At 38.9% G+C, this 19,562-nt stretch overlaps 1 protein-coding gene across 1 annotated transcript in view; it reads right to left on the bottom strand.

The window, feature by feature from the left end:
• Nucleotides 1–19,562, bottom strand: part of TACR1 (tachykinin receptor 1) — a 153,616-nt gene that overhangs the window by 69,481 nt on the left and 64,573 nt on the right. The window contains exon 2 of the mRNA XM_035001208.1: nucleotides 11,969–12,163. Coding sequence (XP_034857099.1) covers nucleotides 11,969–12,163 — 195 coding nt within the window. The remainder of the gene's footprint in view (nucleotides 1–11,968; nucleotides 12,164–19,562) is intronic.

The following is a 19,562-nucleotide window of genomic DNA, read 5'->3' as shown; positions in this document are numbered from 1 at the left end:
TATGCAATGGAAAAAAGACAGTCTCTTCAATAAATGGTGCTGGGATAATTGGACAGCTATATACAGAAGAATGAAACTTGACCATTCTCTAACACCATACACACAGATAAACTAAAAATGAATGAAAGACCTCAATGTGAGACAGGAATCCATCAAAATCCTAGAGGAGAACATAGGCAATAACCTCTTCGACATCGGCCACAGCAACTTCCTTCAAGATACATCTCCAAAAGCTAGTGAAACAGAAGCAAAAATGAACTTTTTGGACTTCATCAAGATAAAAAGCTTCTGCATAGCAAAGGAAACAGTCAATAAAACAAAGAGGCAACCCACAGAATGGGAGAAAATATTTGCAAATGACACTACAGATAAAGGGCTGGTATCCAAGATCTATAAAGAACTTCTCAAGCTCAACACTCCCCAAAAAATAATCAAGTCAAAAAAGGGGCAGAAGTCATGAACAGACACTTCTCCGAAGAAGACATACAAATATAGGCACATGAAAAAATGTTCATCATCATTAGCCATCAGGGAAATTCAAATCAAAACCGCATTGAGATACCACCTTACACAGTTAGAATGGCAAAAATTGACAAGGCAAGAAACAACAAATGTTGGGAGAGGTTTTGGGAAAGGGGAACCCTCTTACACTGTTGGTGGGAATTCAAGTTGGTACAGCCACTTTTGAAAACAATGTGGAGGTGCCTCAGAAAATTAAAAATAGAGCTACTCTATGACCCAGCAATTGCTGTTTTTTTTACATAAATAAAGAAAAATCTTAAATGTATGCAGGCAGAAAACACAAATTATCTAAAATGGAAAAAAATCAGATGGCATCAGATTTCTTTGCAAAACTATCTGTCAGAAGACCACAGAACAATGTCTGAAGAATTTAGAAGAAAATGATTCTGTTCTAATAACTATATAATTAGCCAAACAATTTTTCAGGTGCTAAAATATTTTTTTTTTTCATTTTTAGTTACCCTAGTGATTTTATCAAGTGATAATATTTTTATTCTAGAAGTGGATGCCTTAAAAATTCCATTCCTGCATTTTAAAATGCAGTGCAGGTAATAATTTGTATTTAGTTTGAAGAAACTTAAATTTCAGATAAGCAAAAATAAAAAATTTAAATGATCCATAGCGCCGCCTCTAAGATAATAAAAAAATTGAGCATTAAACTTTGCTGTATATCTTTCCAGACTTCCCCATAACCTGTAAATGCATGTGTACATTTTACAAAAATCACAGAAATGGTACTATACTATACATATTACTTTGAAACCCATTTTATTTACTGATCAGAAGATCATGAATATATTTTCATGTTAATTAACATGCTTATACAATTATTTTTTAATGACTGCATAGTTTTTCTTTGTGTGGATGATCTATTAATGATTTATTCAGTCATGTATGATTGGGCATTTGTTTCTAATTTTACAAATTTATAAATCATGCTAATATCAATATCTTGCATATCCATTCTTGCCCTCTTGACCTTCTAAGAGCATAAGTGCTATTCCAAATCAAGTGTATATTTAATTTTTTAAAGTTTTAATTTTAATTCCAGTTAGTTAACATACAGTGTTACATTAGTTGCAGGTGTACAATATGGTGATTCCACAATTCCATACATCATCTGGTGCTCATCACAACAGGTGCACTCCCTGATCCCCATCACCAAATAAACCCATCCCCCCACTCCTGCCCCTCTGGTAACCATCAGTTTGTTCTCTATAGTTAAGAATCTGTTTCTTGATTTCTCTCTTTCTCTCTCTCCCTTTGCTCCCAAGTGTCCATCCATTGATGAAAGAAGATGTCGTATATATAAATATATATAGATATATACACAATGGATGTTATTCAACTGTAAAAAAGAATGAAATCTTGCCATTTGCAACAACATGGATGGAATTAGAGGGTATAATGCTAAGTGAAATAGGTCAGAGACAGGTAAATACCATAGGATTTCACTCATATGTGGAATTTAAGAAACCATCAAGTGTATATTTAAGAATCTTGATTGATATTGTCAAACTGTCTTCCTGAAGACAGTGCTCATCTTCCCTATAACCTTGTTAATACTTAGCATTTTCATTAAGTTTAATGTGTGCCAATCAAATAAACAGAAAATTGTATCTCTTACTGAAATACAGTTTTTCATATTCTTTTATGCACTGTTAGTGTTTTGATTTAAAAATACCCTTTATTTTTATTGATTAGTTAGAGCTTCTCTATGTTAATTATATTGGTGGTTTGTCTCATACACTGTATTTTCATGGGGTTTCTTTGATATACAGAATTTAAGAAATATATCTATATCTTTATATCTGTATTCAAACCAGAAATCTCTTCCATTGTGGATTTGCCTTTGGTGTTGGGAAAGTCTATTTTCCATCTCAATTTACATGGAATTTATATTGGTCCTAAGTTGTGAGAAAGGAATACAGCTTTATGATTAGCCCAGAGTTTCCCCAGAATATGTTTTATGGACAAAAGTTCTGTGGGATGTTGATGGGATTAATCAAAAGAAGGATTTTATGATCAACTTGGGAAACATAAGGTTTAAGCAAAACTGTCAGGTTTCTTTACTATAATACTTAATTGGGGGGGCGGGGAGCCTATTCACTGCAATATAATTTGAAGTAGCCAAACAGTAGGAACAGTTCAAATATACATTGAAATCATACCAGATAAATAAATGATATTTTTCCATAAAGAGGAATACTATGCAGCTGTAAAAAAAAAAAAAATGAGAATGCTTGCTCCATATGGTGAGAAAGGAATCTGAGATAAGTTGTTAATGGAAAAACAAGAATAGGGTGTATTATCTATTTTGTGTAAGAAAGAGAACAGTAAGATCACATACACAAACTTTTTAAGATAAGCATAAAGGAAACTTTAAAAAGCTCACCAGAAAGTAAGAATAGTGGCTAGAGGGAGAAATATTTTCCTGATTACCATTTTACACTGTTTTTTTAAACCACATGAATGTATTTCCTATGAAAATAAAATGAAAACATTTTTGGATGGAAAGCCTCTCAGAGGCTTCAGTGTGCTAATATATATTGTGACTCTCCAAGCTGCAGGCAGTGGTGGCTTATGCAGTTGCCTATAAAGTCATTTGAGTTAGAGAATTCTACAAAATTTTGGTTGATCAGGTTTCCCTCCAAATTTATGGAATAACCCTTACAGATTAGACATGCCATCTGTAGCATATACTAAATACAACATTTTATAGTCTTGGGTTTCTGTCTGTGTGTACAGGTGTATGATTTCTGTTCTGTTTTTTTATTGATTAATTCTATCCCCAGAAATGATATTTTCATATCTGGAAGAGCGAGTCACTTCTTATCATTGTTCTTCATTATTTTGCTGATATCAAAAATAATTCTTCTTGTTCAATATTTCCTTGAACGATTTTTATCCTATTGTTCTTTTTAAATGACTTGCTTTATCAGTTACCTAAACATACTTGTGGAAAGTTTGTGGAGAACTGATAGCTTTATGGAATTATATAAAGATAGAAGGGCGTTTCCACATTTTGACTACTGTGAATAATGCTGTTATGAATACTGGTGTACAAATAGAAAAAAAAGAGATAGGAAGGAGACTGTTTCCTATATGAACCTTAGATAATTCCCAGCGTTTGAATCAAGTGAAATGTATTTCTCAAATATTCTCTTATGCTATTCAGTAAAATCTAAAATAGCATAATGCTTTAATTTTCTTCATATACTCTTATTTCCTAAATATTCAAAGTGTTTTAATTTTGTTTTTGCTGTCAAGGAGATCTGTTATACGTTTATTTTCTCAAGGATTATTACTGATATAAGCTACTTTTTTCTTTAATAGATATTATATTTTAACAAATTTATTTTGACATTTATTGAAACAAATATATGATGTTTTCCTTTGACCAATTAATTAAATGAAATATAACAGATTTCCTGATAATTTACTAACCTTATTTGCTGGAAAAAGTCATGCTCAAAAACAAACTATTGCTATTTTAAAATCATTTTGATTTTTTGGTGACTTTTAATTAGGATGTTTGCATATATGTTTGTAAATGGAATTGGCCTGAAGGTTTGTTTTTGGAGTTCTGGGTTTTGTTAGTTTTTTACAATTATATTGTGCCAAGGGTGTATAACAACTTAGCAAGAACTCCATATGGTTTTGAACTCTTGAAGAGCTTATAGGGTATTTGAAAGAATTTCTCTGCACAAATTTTGGTCCCAGTGCCTTTCATAAATGGAGTTCTTGAACAGTATTTTCATTCCTATCCCCTCAAGCTGTGTCAATTTGATATTCACAATTTTGTAGGAAATCATCATTTTTATCTTACTGTGAATTACACTCTCTGGCCTGGGGGCACCTTGTGCCCAGTCTAAGAGCAGCTACCTCTGGAAGCTGATTATGGCAGCCCAAAAGAACCTCAAACTAGGGGATCCCATCTTTCTCAGGCTTATACTTTCCCCTCCGAATTAGGGGCTGTTATTTTATGTCTTGTCTATGACAGTCCTTGGTGGTGGCTGCCTCTTCTTTGGCTCTATCTGCACAGTATCTACCAGAAATGTAGTGAAATTTCTGGCATTTGTATGGCAACCTTCTTAGTTTCTGTATTAATGTAGGCTTTTTTTTTTTTTTTAAAGTTTCCTCCTCCTCCTTCTTTACTCTGCTCACTTTAATTTTTTTCTGGGAGTTAAGGTTAAGGGATTATTTTTATGCAATCATCTTTCTCTGAAGTGTCAATGTACTTTTCATTCTTGGCTTAACTGCTTTTCATCAACAGCCAAGACAATACCAGGGGCCCTGGGCTGTATCTATAAATGTAGCAGGTGTCAGGGGAGGAGATTAATCATAACAGCTAGCATAAACAATCAGTCCTGGAAACACAAATATGCTGACACCCCCTTGGCCAAGGCCTGGAGCAGCTTGGCAAAGGATCCACATTTCTTTTCTTTCGTTTATTATTTGTGAAATAATCAAGAAGGTGGAAAATTTGAGAAGTAATGCTCCAGGTACATTTTCTGACATTCCCTTTCCCCTCATACTCTGTCAATTAGCTGATTTTCAATTTTCATTAATATTAATGAAAAGATACATATAAATATAAAATTTCAGCTAATTTCTGATGATGGGCTGTAAAATATAAAAGACAAAATGCTGCAAAAAATAACAACACATATTTTTATAGTCTTCCTTACAACTGGTACATATAGAGAATTATATTAGATACACATAAAGACACATTCATGTTCACATCCACAAAATTTCCAGGTAATTAAAGTCACGAATGATGCTGTTTTCTGGCATAGACTCCTTTCCCAGAACAATTGGTAATATTTGGAATTCAGAATAGGCATGTCTTACTTCTTGCTACATAGTTCTACTGCAAAGTTAGGTACGTAGAAGTTTAATTAATAGAGAATGATATATAACCAATATTCATAAATGATTCAGGAAAACTGAAATCCCCCCACTGTCTAAAGCTCATTCATTTGGATGTCTTTCTCATTTTTCATCCTCATTACAGACTTTTTCTTGGCCTTGGTGATGGGCCCTCTGATGAAGAGATGTTGGCTCATTCATCTTCCTTGTCCTCAGGGGCCTTGCCCTGGAACCTTCTGGGACCACTGCAACTTGGCAGCCTGTGCAGCATCCTCCAGAGTGGGCTTGGCTCTGAATAACTTTGAAAGCTATGGCACATTCCTCCTCATTTTAGTAGAACAGGGAGGTCGATGTATTTTTCAAAGCCAAATGTTTCTTTTTTACACTTTCCTCGTCCTCTCACGTGTATTTTTCTCCACCAAGAGGAGTCACTTTGGGTCATCCATGAAACCAGTCAATGTACTCCCCCTTCATAGGACTTCCTGGGCAGTGTCACAGTTCACCAGCTTGCAAATTGTGGCAAACACTCAATTACGGATGATGATATTACTGCACTAATAACGAGCCCACATCTTCACTTTCATGAATGTTACAACATTAGGATATTTTCTATAACCGTGCACTGTAAACATAAGCAGGGGATGGCAGAAGGCACTGAAGCAGTCCCTGCAGGGATCTAAGGATATAGCTAGAAGCAGCTTCTTTTAAAACTTAGTGTTTTATCTTAGGTCAGCTGAAAGAACCCACTGGAGTAATCAATTTTCAAAGAGCAGATTAGTTAACAAAATTATCATTAATTTTTCTAAAGGTCTATTTATTTATTTGAGAGAGAGTGTGTAAGAGCAGAGGGAGAGGGAAAGAATCTCAAGCAGACTTCCCACTGAGTGCGGAGCCTGACACGGGACTGGATCTACACGACCCCGACACCATGACCTGAGAGAACTCTAGAGTTGGACACTCAACCGACCGAGCCAACCAAGTGCCCCCCAAATTATTAATTATGGACACATATAAACATATGTGCATATGCATAAATTCATATCAGTTTGTAGAAACAAGTTTAATGTTATAGGAAATCATTTATGATATGGTAAATGAAATAAGCAGATAAAAAGATGTATATACAAATTACTCCTATTATGAAAAGATATTCAATCCTACTCATAAAAAGAGAAATGCAAATTTTAACTATAATGGGCAAAAATCTAAAAGCCTGATAATATAGAACTCTGTTGGGAAAGCTGTAGAAAAACAGGGACTTCCATACACTGCTAGTGAGTATGTAAATTAGTACCATCCCAAATGGAAGGCAAATACCAAAATTAAAATGTTATATATCTTTGACTCAGCAATTCCATTTTTGGAATTTTTTTGCTATAGATAGCCTTGCATGATATATGTGAAGGCTATCCACGGCTGCACTCTGTAATAGCAAAAGGCTGAAGATAATCCAAAGTCCACCTAAAGTGTGATTGGTTAAATAACATTGTACATTTGTAGCGCGGAGTACTGTGTAGCTGAGAAAAAGAATAGAGGAGCTCTTCATGAATTAATATGGAAATATCTCTAAGATATATTAAATTTTAAAAATAGGATATAGAATGAGGTGCATAAAAAGCTACATTTTATGTTACAGAGAGGGAAACAGCTTATATTTGTGCTGACCTGTATCTATGTAAGACACTCACAGAAGAAACTAAGAACAGTATTTACCTAGAGAGGGAATAAGAGACTGGAAGAATATTCATCAAAATGTTAGAGCCTTTCATGAATGATGGGCATACAGATGATTAAAGAAATTAGAGGAATTTTCTGTAGACTCCATAATCTATTCATTTTAAAAATGCAAAATAAAGTTTTAAATGATTTTCCAGGAAACTGACCAAGTCTGTTGGTAACATTTTATAGCCCAGAGGTGGATGCTTATGAATAGCAGCAAGGCGGGGGGGGGGGGGGGGGGGGGGGGGGGGGAGCTGTGGAGACTGTCTGGGTCTTATGCTCTGCTTAATGTTTGCCACTCCTTCCAAGGACAGCATTTGTCCCATACACTCTTAGACCAGTTGGGAAAATTCCAGGTGGGCTGAAGTATAGAAGTCAGCAAGGCAAAATGCACAGGGTCAAGTAAGCATGAGAATGAAGTGGGGTCCATCCATACTTTGGCTTATTCAAAGGTAAAAACTTATGAATAATATCATTCTAAGCAAAGCTCCACATCTCAAAAGGTAATTTCTTAGGAAGGAACTTTTGGGGTTATCCCAATGAGAGCAGTTTCTTGAATCCTTTTACAAAGGATTTTGTAAAAGCAAAATCCTTTGAATAGCATTTAATTTACAGTTAAAAAATTTGAAGCATACATTCCAGAAAAAGTGGATGAACAAAATTATCCGCTATTATGAATGATTTTTAAGCCAACACTCATGCTACTACCACAGAGATCGAGAAATATAATAGTGTCAGCCCCTCAGAAGCACCTCTAAGTGTCTCTTCTTGATCATACCCCTTTCCCTCCCATGAGAGAGAATCATGTCTTCACTTTCATGGTGACTACTGCTTTGTTTGCTTTTATAGTTTTACCACCTCCTGATGTGCTCTTGAAGATGTACTTTCATTTTGTTCATTTTGTTTTAAAACTTTGTAAGAGCCATCCATGTTGCATGGAGCTACATTTTGTTCATTTTATTAATTACATAGTATTCTGTTACATGCTTGTGTCACAATTTTATAGCCATCCTACTGATGATGGACATTTGGAATAGCTCCAGTTTGGGGCATAACGAACAATGCTGATCTGAACCACACGCTAGCTGTATTTGGGTGCACACATGCATGCATTCTTCTAGGGCAATCAGCCCCGAGTGAAACTGTGGGGTTATATAGTGTATGGAGAGCTTCTGCTCTTCTGGATACTACAAAATGTTTTCCAATATGGTTTTATCAATGTATACTTCTTCTAGCAGTCTACAAAGGTTCTCATTGTTTCCTAATTTCACCAAAAGTTCTAAATTCTTAGTTGAGCCAGACTTCTTAACATTTGCTAGTCTAATGGGTGTGCAGTAAGATGTCATTATGGTTTTAATTTGTATTTCACTGGTGACAAATGAAGTTGTGTGCCTCTTCACATATTAATTGGTCATTTGGACACTTCCTTTTGTGAAGTGCATGTTCAAAACTTTTGCCTGTTCTTTTATTGGATTGCCTTTCTTTAATAGTGCTTAATTTAATCCATGTATTAATAAAGAGTCTGAATGATGAATGATCAGGGCTGGAAGTTCACCATGCAGCCAGAAGGCAAATGCAGCAATCTAAGATTTTTCACAAAACCTTTTTATGTAATTAGCTGGCACAAATTATTCATCAGGCAAATTGGGCCTAAGCATCTGCCCACCACACTGTCTGCTGCCAGTCATCTACCCATGCACCCAGATCAATGACTGATGCTGATGGCAGTAGTTAATACTCACCAGACTCTTCCCATGTGCTTGGCACTGGGCTAAGCATGTGCCTTACTTGCTTCTCTTAATACCTCTATGTGGAATGTTCCATTCAGCTTAGAGGCTTAAATAACTGGACCATGATGACTCAACTAGAGAGTGATGTGGCTGGGAGTTGATCCCTCATTTAACTCCAGAACCCATGTTCCTAACCTAATTATTACACTGCCTTAAACAAAGTTTCCTCCTGGTTTCAAATTTGGGATTATTGCGTGCTGTGGAAATGGCAGTCGGTTCTAGCGGAAGACAATATAATGAAGTACTTAGGTTACAGCTAGTAAAACTTAAATTCTCTAAAAGTATATCATAATACATTATGAAGGATATTGACAAAAAGGAAATAGACTTACATAAAGCTTGCTATGCACTTGAGTTACATTTGCTTCACAGCACATATGTGGATGACAAATATGGGTTCTTTTAACTTACTACTGTATCCATAAGCATTTTACACATCCTGAGTAGATAAAATCAGATGCTCTTCTCCAGACTCATTTTTTTAAGGTTAAAATCAAGAAATAAACGTATGGTATTGTCTTTCTCTGACTGACTTATTTCACTTAGTATTACACTCTTCAGCTCTACCCATTTTGTTGCAAATGGCAAGATTTCCTTCTTTTTTATGGCCAAACAATATTCCAGTGTGTGTGTGTCTGTGTCTGTGTGTCTGTGTCTCATATCTTCTTTATCCATTCATCTTCACTCATATGTGGAATTGAGAAACAAAACAAATGAGCAAAGGGAAAAAGAGAGGGAGAAACAAACCAAGAAAGAGACTCTTAACTATAGCGAAGAAACTGATGGTTGCCAGAGGGGAGGGGATGGGGAGATGGGTGAAATAGGTGAACCCTTAGCATGGTGAGTACTGAGTAATATATAGAATTGTGGAATCACTACATTATACACCTGAAACTAATATAACACTGTATGTTAACTATACTGGAATTAAAATTAAAAATGTAATAAAAATAATAAAATTTAAAAAAATAAACAAATAAAAGAAAGAGGAAGTTTAAAAAATCATGAAATAAACAATGATGGCAAACCTAACTATGCATCCAGTACAGCTACCCTAAATTCTCATTGCAAGGAAATAAGACAATCCGGCATATGCTGTATCGAGTCTCAAAGGGCTTTCTTAGTCACTAATAAGCATAAAACAGCAAAATATTCAAGCATAAGACAGCAAAATGTTCAAACTTTAAAAACTACTATTTCTTGGGCAAGACTCCAGAGATCTGTGGAAATACCTTTGTTTCCATGTTAAACTTTGAATTTGTTGGAGGATAAACTAACTGTATTTTGAAACAAAACTGTAGGAAGGTAACCAGACTTGGAAAAGATCATGAGAGCCAAGAGCTGAGCTACAGACCATGCAATCAAAGGCAGTTTCTAAGCAGTTTCTAGAATGGGCTTTAATTCACAGGGCTTTCATTTTTCCTTTTTGAGGGAACCTTCTGGCTCGAACATGTTCGGGGGCCCTGTACAGCTTGTAAAGCTATGTTCTTCCTCCCACTGAGACCCCACTCAGGCTTGTAGTTTCATTTGGAAGAATAATTTTCAATGTCTGCTTCTAGGCTGAGCATTAATCCCCCCACTGCTTGATCGATTAAATCCCACTGCCTGTGTCTGGAAGGCAAAGTCTGGGCTTTATGTATTGCTTGCTGGCGAGCCCCATTTCTGTGCTCCATGGAACAGGTGCAGCAGCATAACTCTCCGCAGCAGGCTTTCAGACAGTCGGATCTTGGGGGTCAACAGGTAGTGTCTTGTGTTACCATCTAGTGAGTTTAAAGGCCTGTAATGATTCTACCGCTATCTGATGAATCTGGTTCGATAACATTATCTTACCTTTCCTATGGCATTTAATAGCTTACAAGGGAAGGATACATGATCTCATTTGTGCTTCATAGCAGTTGTTTATGGGAAGCGGTGCTTTGTCGCTTTCAACTTTAACAATGAGGGGGGACATGATTCTTGCCCAGAGTCACATAACTAGTAATGGCAATCTTGTTATTAAGACATAGATCACCTGATTATTAACACCAGTTTTCTTTTATGATTCACATAATAAACCCGAGATAGGAGGATTATAGAGAACTTTCAAAAGGACCCACATTATCAATGTGCTCTGAGCCCAGAAAACTGATGGTAATATAAATGTCACATTGCCACTTACCTGAGCAGAACAAAACAAAGAATAAGCCATTTCAGTGTTGCCTCTAGGAGAAGTCTTGGAGAAAATTGCCAGGATTTCTTTGAAAACCCTTAAATGAGATCAGTCAGGCCCCCGAAGATAAGCAGGCCTGCTTTGTAGGGAAACTTATAATTCATAAGGTCTCATTGTACTGGCTTTGCCTTCCCATGCATTTGAATGTGTATCTTATTTCTCCACCTAGAAAACCCTGGAAGATAGGTGCTGTGGCTTGGTTTTCCCCAGAGGCACAGCCTGAGATAAAGATTCAAGTGTAAGTGACTTAGTTAGAAGGAGAAAGAAACACCAGTAGGGAGTAGGGCAGTGATACAAGGAAGGGTGTGTCATTGAGCCAGCTGCCGCTGGGGTGACTGGAGCTTCACCCCAACACAAAACCTTGGACACAGTGTAAAACACACACCTCAGAGACATTCCACCTGTGGGCTGAGGGAGCTGGGGTATTCATACACCGGTTCCTATCTGTTGTTGAGAACTGCTGGGAGCAGGGGATAATTCCCCCACCTCTGGCATGCTGAGCAAGAGGGCAGAGTGGCGATCTGTAGGTGAGGAAAGAGCTCCCAGGCAAAGCAATGTAGACACTGGCAGGGCAGAGTCATTGGTAACCCAAGGAGAAGATGGAAGAACACCTGGATGGTAGGCTATAACAGGATCCAGGTCCCACATTTTTCTAATTTTCATTTGAAGTCCAGAGTAGTATTTGGGAGATAAGAGTCCCTTGATAATGATGGACACATCAACTTGATATCAGAGTGGTTATGAAGAAATGCTTACAGAAAGACACTAAATCCCAACCAACAAAAGAGCATGGAAAGAAAGAAGAAACAAGAAAAGACAAAGAAGGCACCACTGGGGAGTCATTCCTACTCACACTTTCTCGTAAATCTTGTCAGGATGCTCTGGCCATTCAATCATACACACCACTCTGTTGGGCATGGTCTCTGTGGTTGAGTAGTAGCCCTGGGGGAAGGCCAGTAGGAGAGCCAGGACCCAGATGACACAGATGACCACCTTGGTGGCTGTGGCTGACAGCCGGGGCTGGAGGGGATGGATGATGGCCATGTACCTGGAACAGAGAAGAAAGGATAAATTTCTGATTTGGTCACCAAAATTTGCATTGGCAATTAGCATTGTCCCTACCAACGAAAAACTCCAGGGAAACCTTTGACTTCTGATGATTTTTATTACTATTTTCTGATCCTTTTTGCATATTCTATCCTTAAATTTTATGACTCCTAGGACATAAAACCCTAAAATCCATAGGAAAAGACAACCAGGTTTTTAAATATTTAGAACCCATCTAGCAACATTCCAGGAGAGACGTTTTCATCATTAGAATGCTCATGCTGGGGACATGATAACCAAGTATAGATCAGAGGGATACAGTAGAATTAGAAGGACAAGAAAAATGTCGTCAATTTATTCAATATAAAGGCTGTCTTTATCCTTTTTGGATTAAGGAATGATGTTGATAGAAATAGTGGTTTTTAAAAGTTCTTATGTGGCAATTGAAAAGGCTAACAATCTTATATTGGTCTCTACAATGTGAGGAACAATGAGTGTGTGTGTGAGAAAGAAGTAGCCTAAGAGAAAACATCAGCTCCAGGTGAGATCTTCATCCGTTCTTTGAACATCTAGAAGTCAGTGTATGGCTACCAAGGCATGCCTCACGGGGAGAAGCAGTCTCCACCTGCTGAGACAGACACACTTGGGTATATTAAAGTCCAGGGTGGATGGAACCTCATTTGCAGGAAGGGGGAAGAAACGTGAATGATGACTCAGGACTTGGAGTCACTCCCCTATGTCCTCTCCCCCGGGATGGAGCCCCGAATGAGTGTGTCCACACGTTTGAATTTGTGCCACCTCTGAAATGTAGCAGAGATCTTAGGAATAAATATTCCAATCAACATTTCATATCAATTACAATCACATCAATTCTGAATCCTCCGTTTTAAAAGGCATCTTACTCTGTGTATTTTTTCTTGCAAAGTTTATGGATCCATCCCTTAAAATATGTATCCTTTGTCAGAGTAGAAATTATGTCTCACACTGCCTTTGGGGTTTAAATATTATCGGACAAAACCTTACATTTGATTCTCTGATATGCAGGTATTTCTGGCTTCTGTGGGACGGAATGGCCAATGGAGACTTCGGAAAAGAGCAGACAAATAGCAGCCCAGCTGTCAGCTGGATGCACATAATTCCACATAATTCTTTTTCTACACCCTTTGGACTCCTAGGATCTGTAGGCTAGAACTGGGGCCACGGTTGTAAGTAAAGCAATTTCACTCAGCATGTGCTCTACAAATTCGCACTGGGCACCTGCCGCATGCAGAACAGAGCTTTTCCTTCTCAGCTCCAAGCTTCTAATTTCTCTGGGGAGAGTAGACGCATAAATAGGCAACCACAAAACACGACAGTAGGATATGTGACCTCAACTGGTAATCTGATAAATGCCTTAGAGCCTCACGGAGGCGGCAGAGGTAATCAAGTCTTGGTATGGCAGGGGGACTGTTGGAGGCGCTTAAAGAGGTGCATTTAGCTGGATTTGGGACAAGTCTGCTGGGCATCCAGCTGGAAGGGAAAGAAGCATTCAGAGCCTTCCTCTCTTCCTCATGTTATGATCAGATCTGACTCCCTGTCTGGCTCAGTTTTTGTGAAGGCTTCTTTGAGTGACCTTTTATAATTCTAAACTTTAAAACACCTTTCTTCACATTTTCTTGCTAGCGACCTGGGTTTTCTTCTCTGGTCTTTTCTAGTGATGCCACTGAAGCTGTTCAGTGTGTGGAGGTTGGATACTAGGCTACCTCATGTCAGCCTTCACATATATGATTAGAAGTGATAACCTTCCAGAAGAAAACCCTCAGAATCTCTTCTTTCTGCCTCTTTTGGAAAAAATGGGCAGGCGGTCTAGAAGTCAGGAGGGAGTGGAATTCGGAAGAGACTTGGAACAGATATTTTGGTGGGGGTGAGCAGTAAGCCATAAATCTTTGGGCAAGTTTCCTCGGTTGAGTTGGTGGCCATAAAGCCTATCATTCAGCTATTGTCTACAGCACCAGACGGGCAAAGACAACTCTCAAAATGCCATGAATCAAACACTGTCTGTCTTCTTTAGGTTACCCTAAGGGACCATAGATCTGATGCCCTTCCATCCTTGGGGTGGTCTCCTGAAAAGAACCCTGAGACGTCGTGATTTCCCTCCTGGATCTGCCTCTTTCTTGCTGCCTGAAGCCAATGGAGCACTGATTTCCTCTTCAGTCATGGAGTGGCGGTGGACAGGGAAATGCAGAATCAGAGCCAATGGAGGTGAACTGTGCAGCTACTAATGTCCTTTCCAATTCGGTGAAGGGCTGGACCTAGATGGTCATTAATTGTAGGCTGGCTTACTGGATCATTTCCCAGAGGCAAGATCTTCCCCCTACAAAGCTGGACACCTAGCCATGCAGAAGCCTTTCCTTGCCAGCACCATCCAGGCTTCTGCTCTCACTGTAGCTTGTCTTCTTAGGCTCCATAGGAGCTTGAGGAGACTGCACAAAGGAGAATGTGCTCATTACATCGCCCCCTTTTAATATTATCTCACATGCAAGATTTTAATTTGCTTTTAACTCAGGATAAGCATTCAATCTTAAATAAATGTACCTTAACACCCATGCCCATGCCCAAATTGGCAATACACCATTCAAAATCTAACGTGACTGGGGCTTAAGGGGAGCTGCATCGGCATACTGGTGCTATAGCTCCAAACAGGTTGCAGAAAGTCATATTTTAACTTTATTGCAAAAATTACAATTTGGGAGCCCATTTCAGTTAACTCTGCCATTTCTTGAGTGGAGGAGCCATTTCAGTGACAGATGAAAGTGTTACCCGCATAAAGCCAGAGAGAATACAAAAGGTTGGCCCTAAAAATTGTATTTTCATTTGTTCAAAATAGAGTCATTTGTAGATCTTTCTCTATGCCTTTCTTCTTTTTTACCTTTCTTCCTTCTTTCTTTGGAAATCCTCACTTCTGGAGCTTATGTGACATGCTTCTTTCTTACACCCCAAATCTAGTACCCCCTGGGAAAACTTGTCCGTAGACGGATGCATATTTTCTTTCCTGCTGACCATTCCTAGCTTGGATTCCATTAACATACCTTTATATATTTATTTGTAACCACCCTGAACAATTCTTGCTTATTCAGTTATGACTTATCATTGAGGAAGTGCCGCAAGCCTTGGGAAAATGGATTCAATAAATATTTATTGACTGCATTGTGCTCAAGAGACCAGAAGGCAGTCAATGAAATGTCTTTTCTGGTTTATGCATTAATCATCAGGCTGCCAGAGAAAGGGGTCCGGGGGCTGTGTGGGATGTGGATTATGTTCTCCACTCCAGGTTGTTTTAGTCCCACGGAGGGCTGGTGGCTCTGATTTGAATTGTATGTAGCCTCCCAGCTCAAACACCTGAGGTGCTATCCTCCCCTTGCATGATCATGCTTTATAAAAAGAACTCTCCATAGAGTCTCTGAAATCTGGCAAAATATAAGGCTGCACATTTTTTTTTAAAGGCAGAGTGAAACAATAAGTGAAGAAGAATCCAATCTTTTTTTTAAATTTTATTTATTTATTTGACAGAGAGAGAGAGATAGCGAAAGCAGGAACACAAGCAGGGGGAGTGGGAGAGCGAGAAGCAGGCTTCCTGCCGAGCAGGGAGCCCGATGTGGGACTCGATCCCAGGACCCTGGGATCATGACCTGAGCCGAAGGCAGACGCTTAACGACTGAGCCACCCAGGCACCCAGAATCCAATCTTCTGATAAGCCCCAGTATCCTCATAATATGTCCTCTTATACTAGCCCTAAATCACCTGACAGAGAGGATGTCTTTCCTCTGCCAAGAGATCTCACCTCCCAGGCCCTCCCTCTGGTTCCAGTCCCCACTCTCCCTCATCCCCACTCACTCCCTCCCAGGATGGTTTCCGTCAAGGGACTACATCCGCCTGGGTTCAAATGACAAGGAATAGTGACAGCTGAGAGCATGGCTGCTGTAGTCTAGCTCAAAGGTTGGCGAACTTTTCCCGTAAAGGGCCAGATGGTAAATATTCTAAGCTTTGTGGCCCACACAGTTTCTGTTATAACTACTCAACTCTGCCTTTGTAGTGTGAAAGCAGACAAGGCAACTGTCTTGGGCGTGACTGTGTGCCAGTGAGACAATTTACAAAACTGGTGGGGGCCGTGCTTGGCCTAGGGCCACAGTTTGTTGATCCTTGGTCTAGTTGATAGGAAGTGAAGAACAGGAGGAATAAAAACCGTAGGAGAACATGGTGTACTCTTCAGAAACACTCTTTAGCTTTGGCAGATGGAGGACTCTAAGACTAAAGCTCATTGGGTGGATAGATCTTATAGCCCACAAGGAGCTAGTAAAGTGGTCAGCCGCCATTCATGACTCCAGAATCTAGCCGCTTGTCTGAGTACAGTGGTCACTAACCCATGATGTTTTTACCCCTTGATCTTCTGGCTGGCTCCTACTTATTTTCATGGCTTGGCCCATTTATCATGTCCTGTGACTGGGTTTAGGTGCCCTGCCTTTCCTGCTGTGAAGATCTCTAACCTTGTGTGGACCACATTTCAGTTTATTTGCCTGTCTACCTTGTCTTAATTCATCCTTGACAGATCTTTTGCAGATGGCCGTTGCTGTGACTTTTTCAAGCTGGTTTCCTTGGCTTCCCTCAGTGCCCAGGACATAGTAAAAACTCAGTGAAAGCTTAATTGAATAAATGAATATGAAATTTCTTGGTATATGGCAGGGGCTCCATAAATGGTTGTTGAATAAAAATAAATGCAGTAGGAGAACTACATTCTTACTCTACCTTCATTCTTCCCAGTCTGAACATATGTGAGACTATTACGGGGGAATAATTATTGCTCAGTGTTTTCTGTGATACAAACATCCAGGATCATCCTGCAGGAAGGACTTCACTGGACCTGGGTCTTCAGAATTTCCCATCTCTTGACATTAAGCCCTTACACAAATTCTCAATAAGTATTTGTTGACTAACTTCCACGCTGACCGCTATGTAGAGAATTCAGTCTCACCACGTGGCATCTCCCTCCAGCTCTTCTTCTGAACAAGAGGCTGCTCCATCCTTTCCCCTCCTACTTCCCACCCCATTCCATCTCAGAGAACACCTGCTGGGGCATCAGTTGGGGTTCTCTCCTAGGACCTTTCTTTAATCATCAAAACCCTCATTTAGACAGATCACGTGACCATAACTTTGTCCACTCAACTAAGCTCAAGCATCACACAACTATAACCAAAGAGGCCTTTGAGCAGCCAACAGAAGTGACCTGAAGTTCACGTACTACCAAAACATTTTTGTTAATGGCAAAGCCCCTTGAGTCCCCACCGCTATGTTATGCACAGTTCCAAGAAGCACGAGTTTCTGGCCTCTCAGCCCAACATAGATTCACAGCATTGTCGGATTCATTTTAAACAAGTGCCAGCTGACAGCAACGGCACAGTCAACAAAACCATAAGAAATAGGTGCAAAGACAGATGGAGCTGAGAGCCTGGGACAATTTAGAGTTAACTGAAGGAGAGATGGAGCTAACTGATGTCTGAGCCATCCTGCCCCATGTGTGATCAGAGGATCCATGTGGTTCAAAGGTGATTCAGATATAGAGTCTCCAGCCAGGGCTGCCATAAAAGTACACATGACTAAGGCCTGAAACGAACTATGGGGAAAAAAAGCAGTAAAGATCCAAACCAAGTACAGTATCCTGCAGGCTTCTGCCTGTAGAGGTGGGGCCAGATTTGCATGAAAACTTAAAGCAGAGGCAACTGGGATGGAAGGGTGGGGTGAGGGGGGGTTCAGAGAATGGCATGTTCCCACCTCCTTCTCCTTGTCCTCCAGGGCAGCCTCTCTTCTCCCACAGACCTCCTTTTTTCACCAGATAAAGGCAGGATCCTGTGAGTGAGGCACTCACTGTTGGTTGTACAAGTGCAGAGTTGGATCCTGTCTTTGGATATTCTAAGTGTAGATTTTTTGCATTCATTTTTTATATTTTAAAATATTTTTTATTTTGATTGCTGAATTATTTGTGCCACCTTAAATTCTGCACCCAAAGTGAATGCCTCACTTGCCCTACTCTAATCCCAGCCCTGATAATATTGCCCACTCAAGTACTTCAGGTGGGATAACCACTGATGAAATGAGGTGCACTTGGACTTAGGTAGTGGTGGGACTATTGTTCAAAGCTGCTGGTCCCGACAACCCCCTGATAAACAGTTATGCTGTGTCCTCTGCCTGCAGCCTTGTAATGCCCAGGTCACCAGAGCATGGGTGGCAGGGTTGATGTGAAGCCTGGAAAATTATCGCTAGCATGAGCAGAATGGAGGCTGAACAATTCTACTGTAAAGAGTAATTTGGACACCCTTGCTACTGTGATTTTGCCTTTTATTGTACATGCAAATCCACGACTATTTATTTTATTGACTGATTGGCTGATAGTGCTTTCTTACTTAAAAAAGCTCTTTGATAGCAATAAGTTATAAACAAACAAAAGTGTAAGTTTAATGAAAAATTATAGGCTTGATTTCTGCTTTTCATTAAAATTAATGATGAATGTGTGACCTGCACACAGGGGTTGTAGACATTTACCTTCTATGGAGCCTCAGTGTTACCACTGAACATGTGGAAACCAGAGAACACCAATCTGCTAAAGAAGCAGCAACATCCACACCAAAAAGTTAGTAGTTACTTTAAGCCAAATGCGTCCAAAGACGTTGACATATGCAGTGAAAATGGTGTGTTTGCCCATTACTCTGTGAAGCATGACTTTTCATTTAGATTAAATGACTGTTCTAAACTAATTTCACTAATTTTCAGTTCTAATTTTTCTTTTGCATGTACAAAAGATCAAGTGATAGCTATTAGTATCTTGGCTCAGTTAGCAGAGGACTTGGCAAATAGCTAAATGATTCTAATTTTATATCACTGTCATCAGATTTTTCAAATAGGAAATCAGGTAATTTCAATAATGGTTCAATTATTTCATAATATAATTCATGGAATCAAAGTTTTGGGAAGTAGAAACAACTGACATTGTTAATATTATCATGAATTCATTTCAAATTTCGACAGTGAAGATAAATTGTTTTGTTTTGATACTAATATGAATACAATGTGGTAAAAATAATGTCCTTATGAAAATAAGAAACCTATGGAACAGAAATATACTTGGAGACGTATAACTTGCCAAACAAGCTCTGGTATTTTACTAATTAAAATAGAAGCTGAAGTTGTTGAAATTTACAAAAATTTTTGTAGGTGCAGAGTAACTGAACTAATTTTTTTCTTTTTTGTTAGTAAAGTTGATAATGAATACAAAAGTATACTTCAATAGGCTTTTGGAAGTGTTTAAGCCTTTGACAAACTGTTTTGTGAATTAACCTACATAATAATACTAAACTTTTTGCCCCTGAGTC

Source organism: Mirounga leonina, unplaced genomic scaffold, assembly GCF_011800145.1.
Source record: "Mirounga leonina isolate KUSES-001 unplaced genomic scaffold, KU_Mleo_1.0 Mir_125, whole genome shotgun sequence".
In the NCBI taxonomy this organism is placed as follows: Eukaryota; Metazoa; Chordata; class Mammalia; order Carnivora; family Phocidae; genus Mirounga; species Mirounga leonina.
Note: the sequence above shows the minus strand (reverse complement) of the source record. Positions and strands in the feature narration are given on the sequence as shown.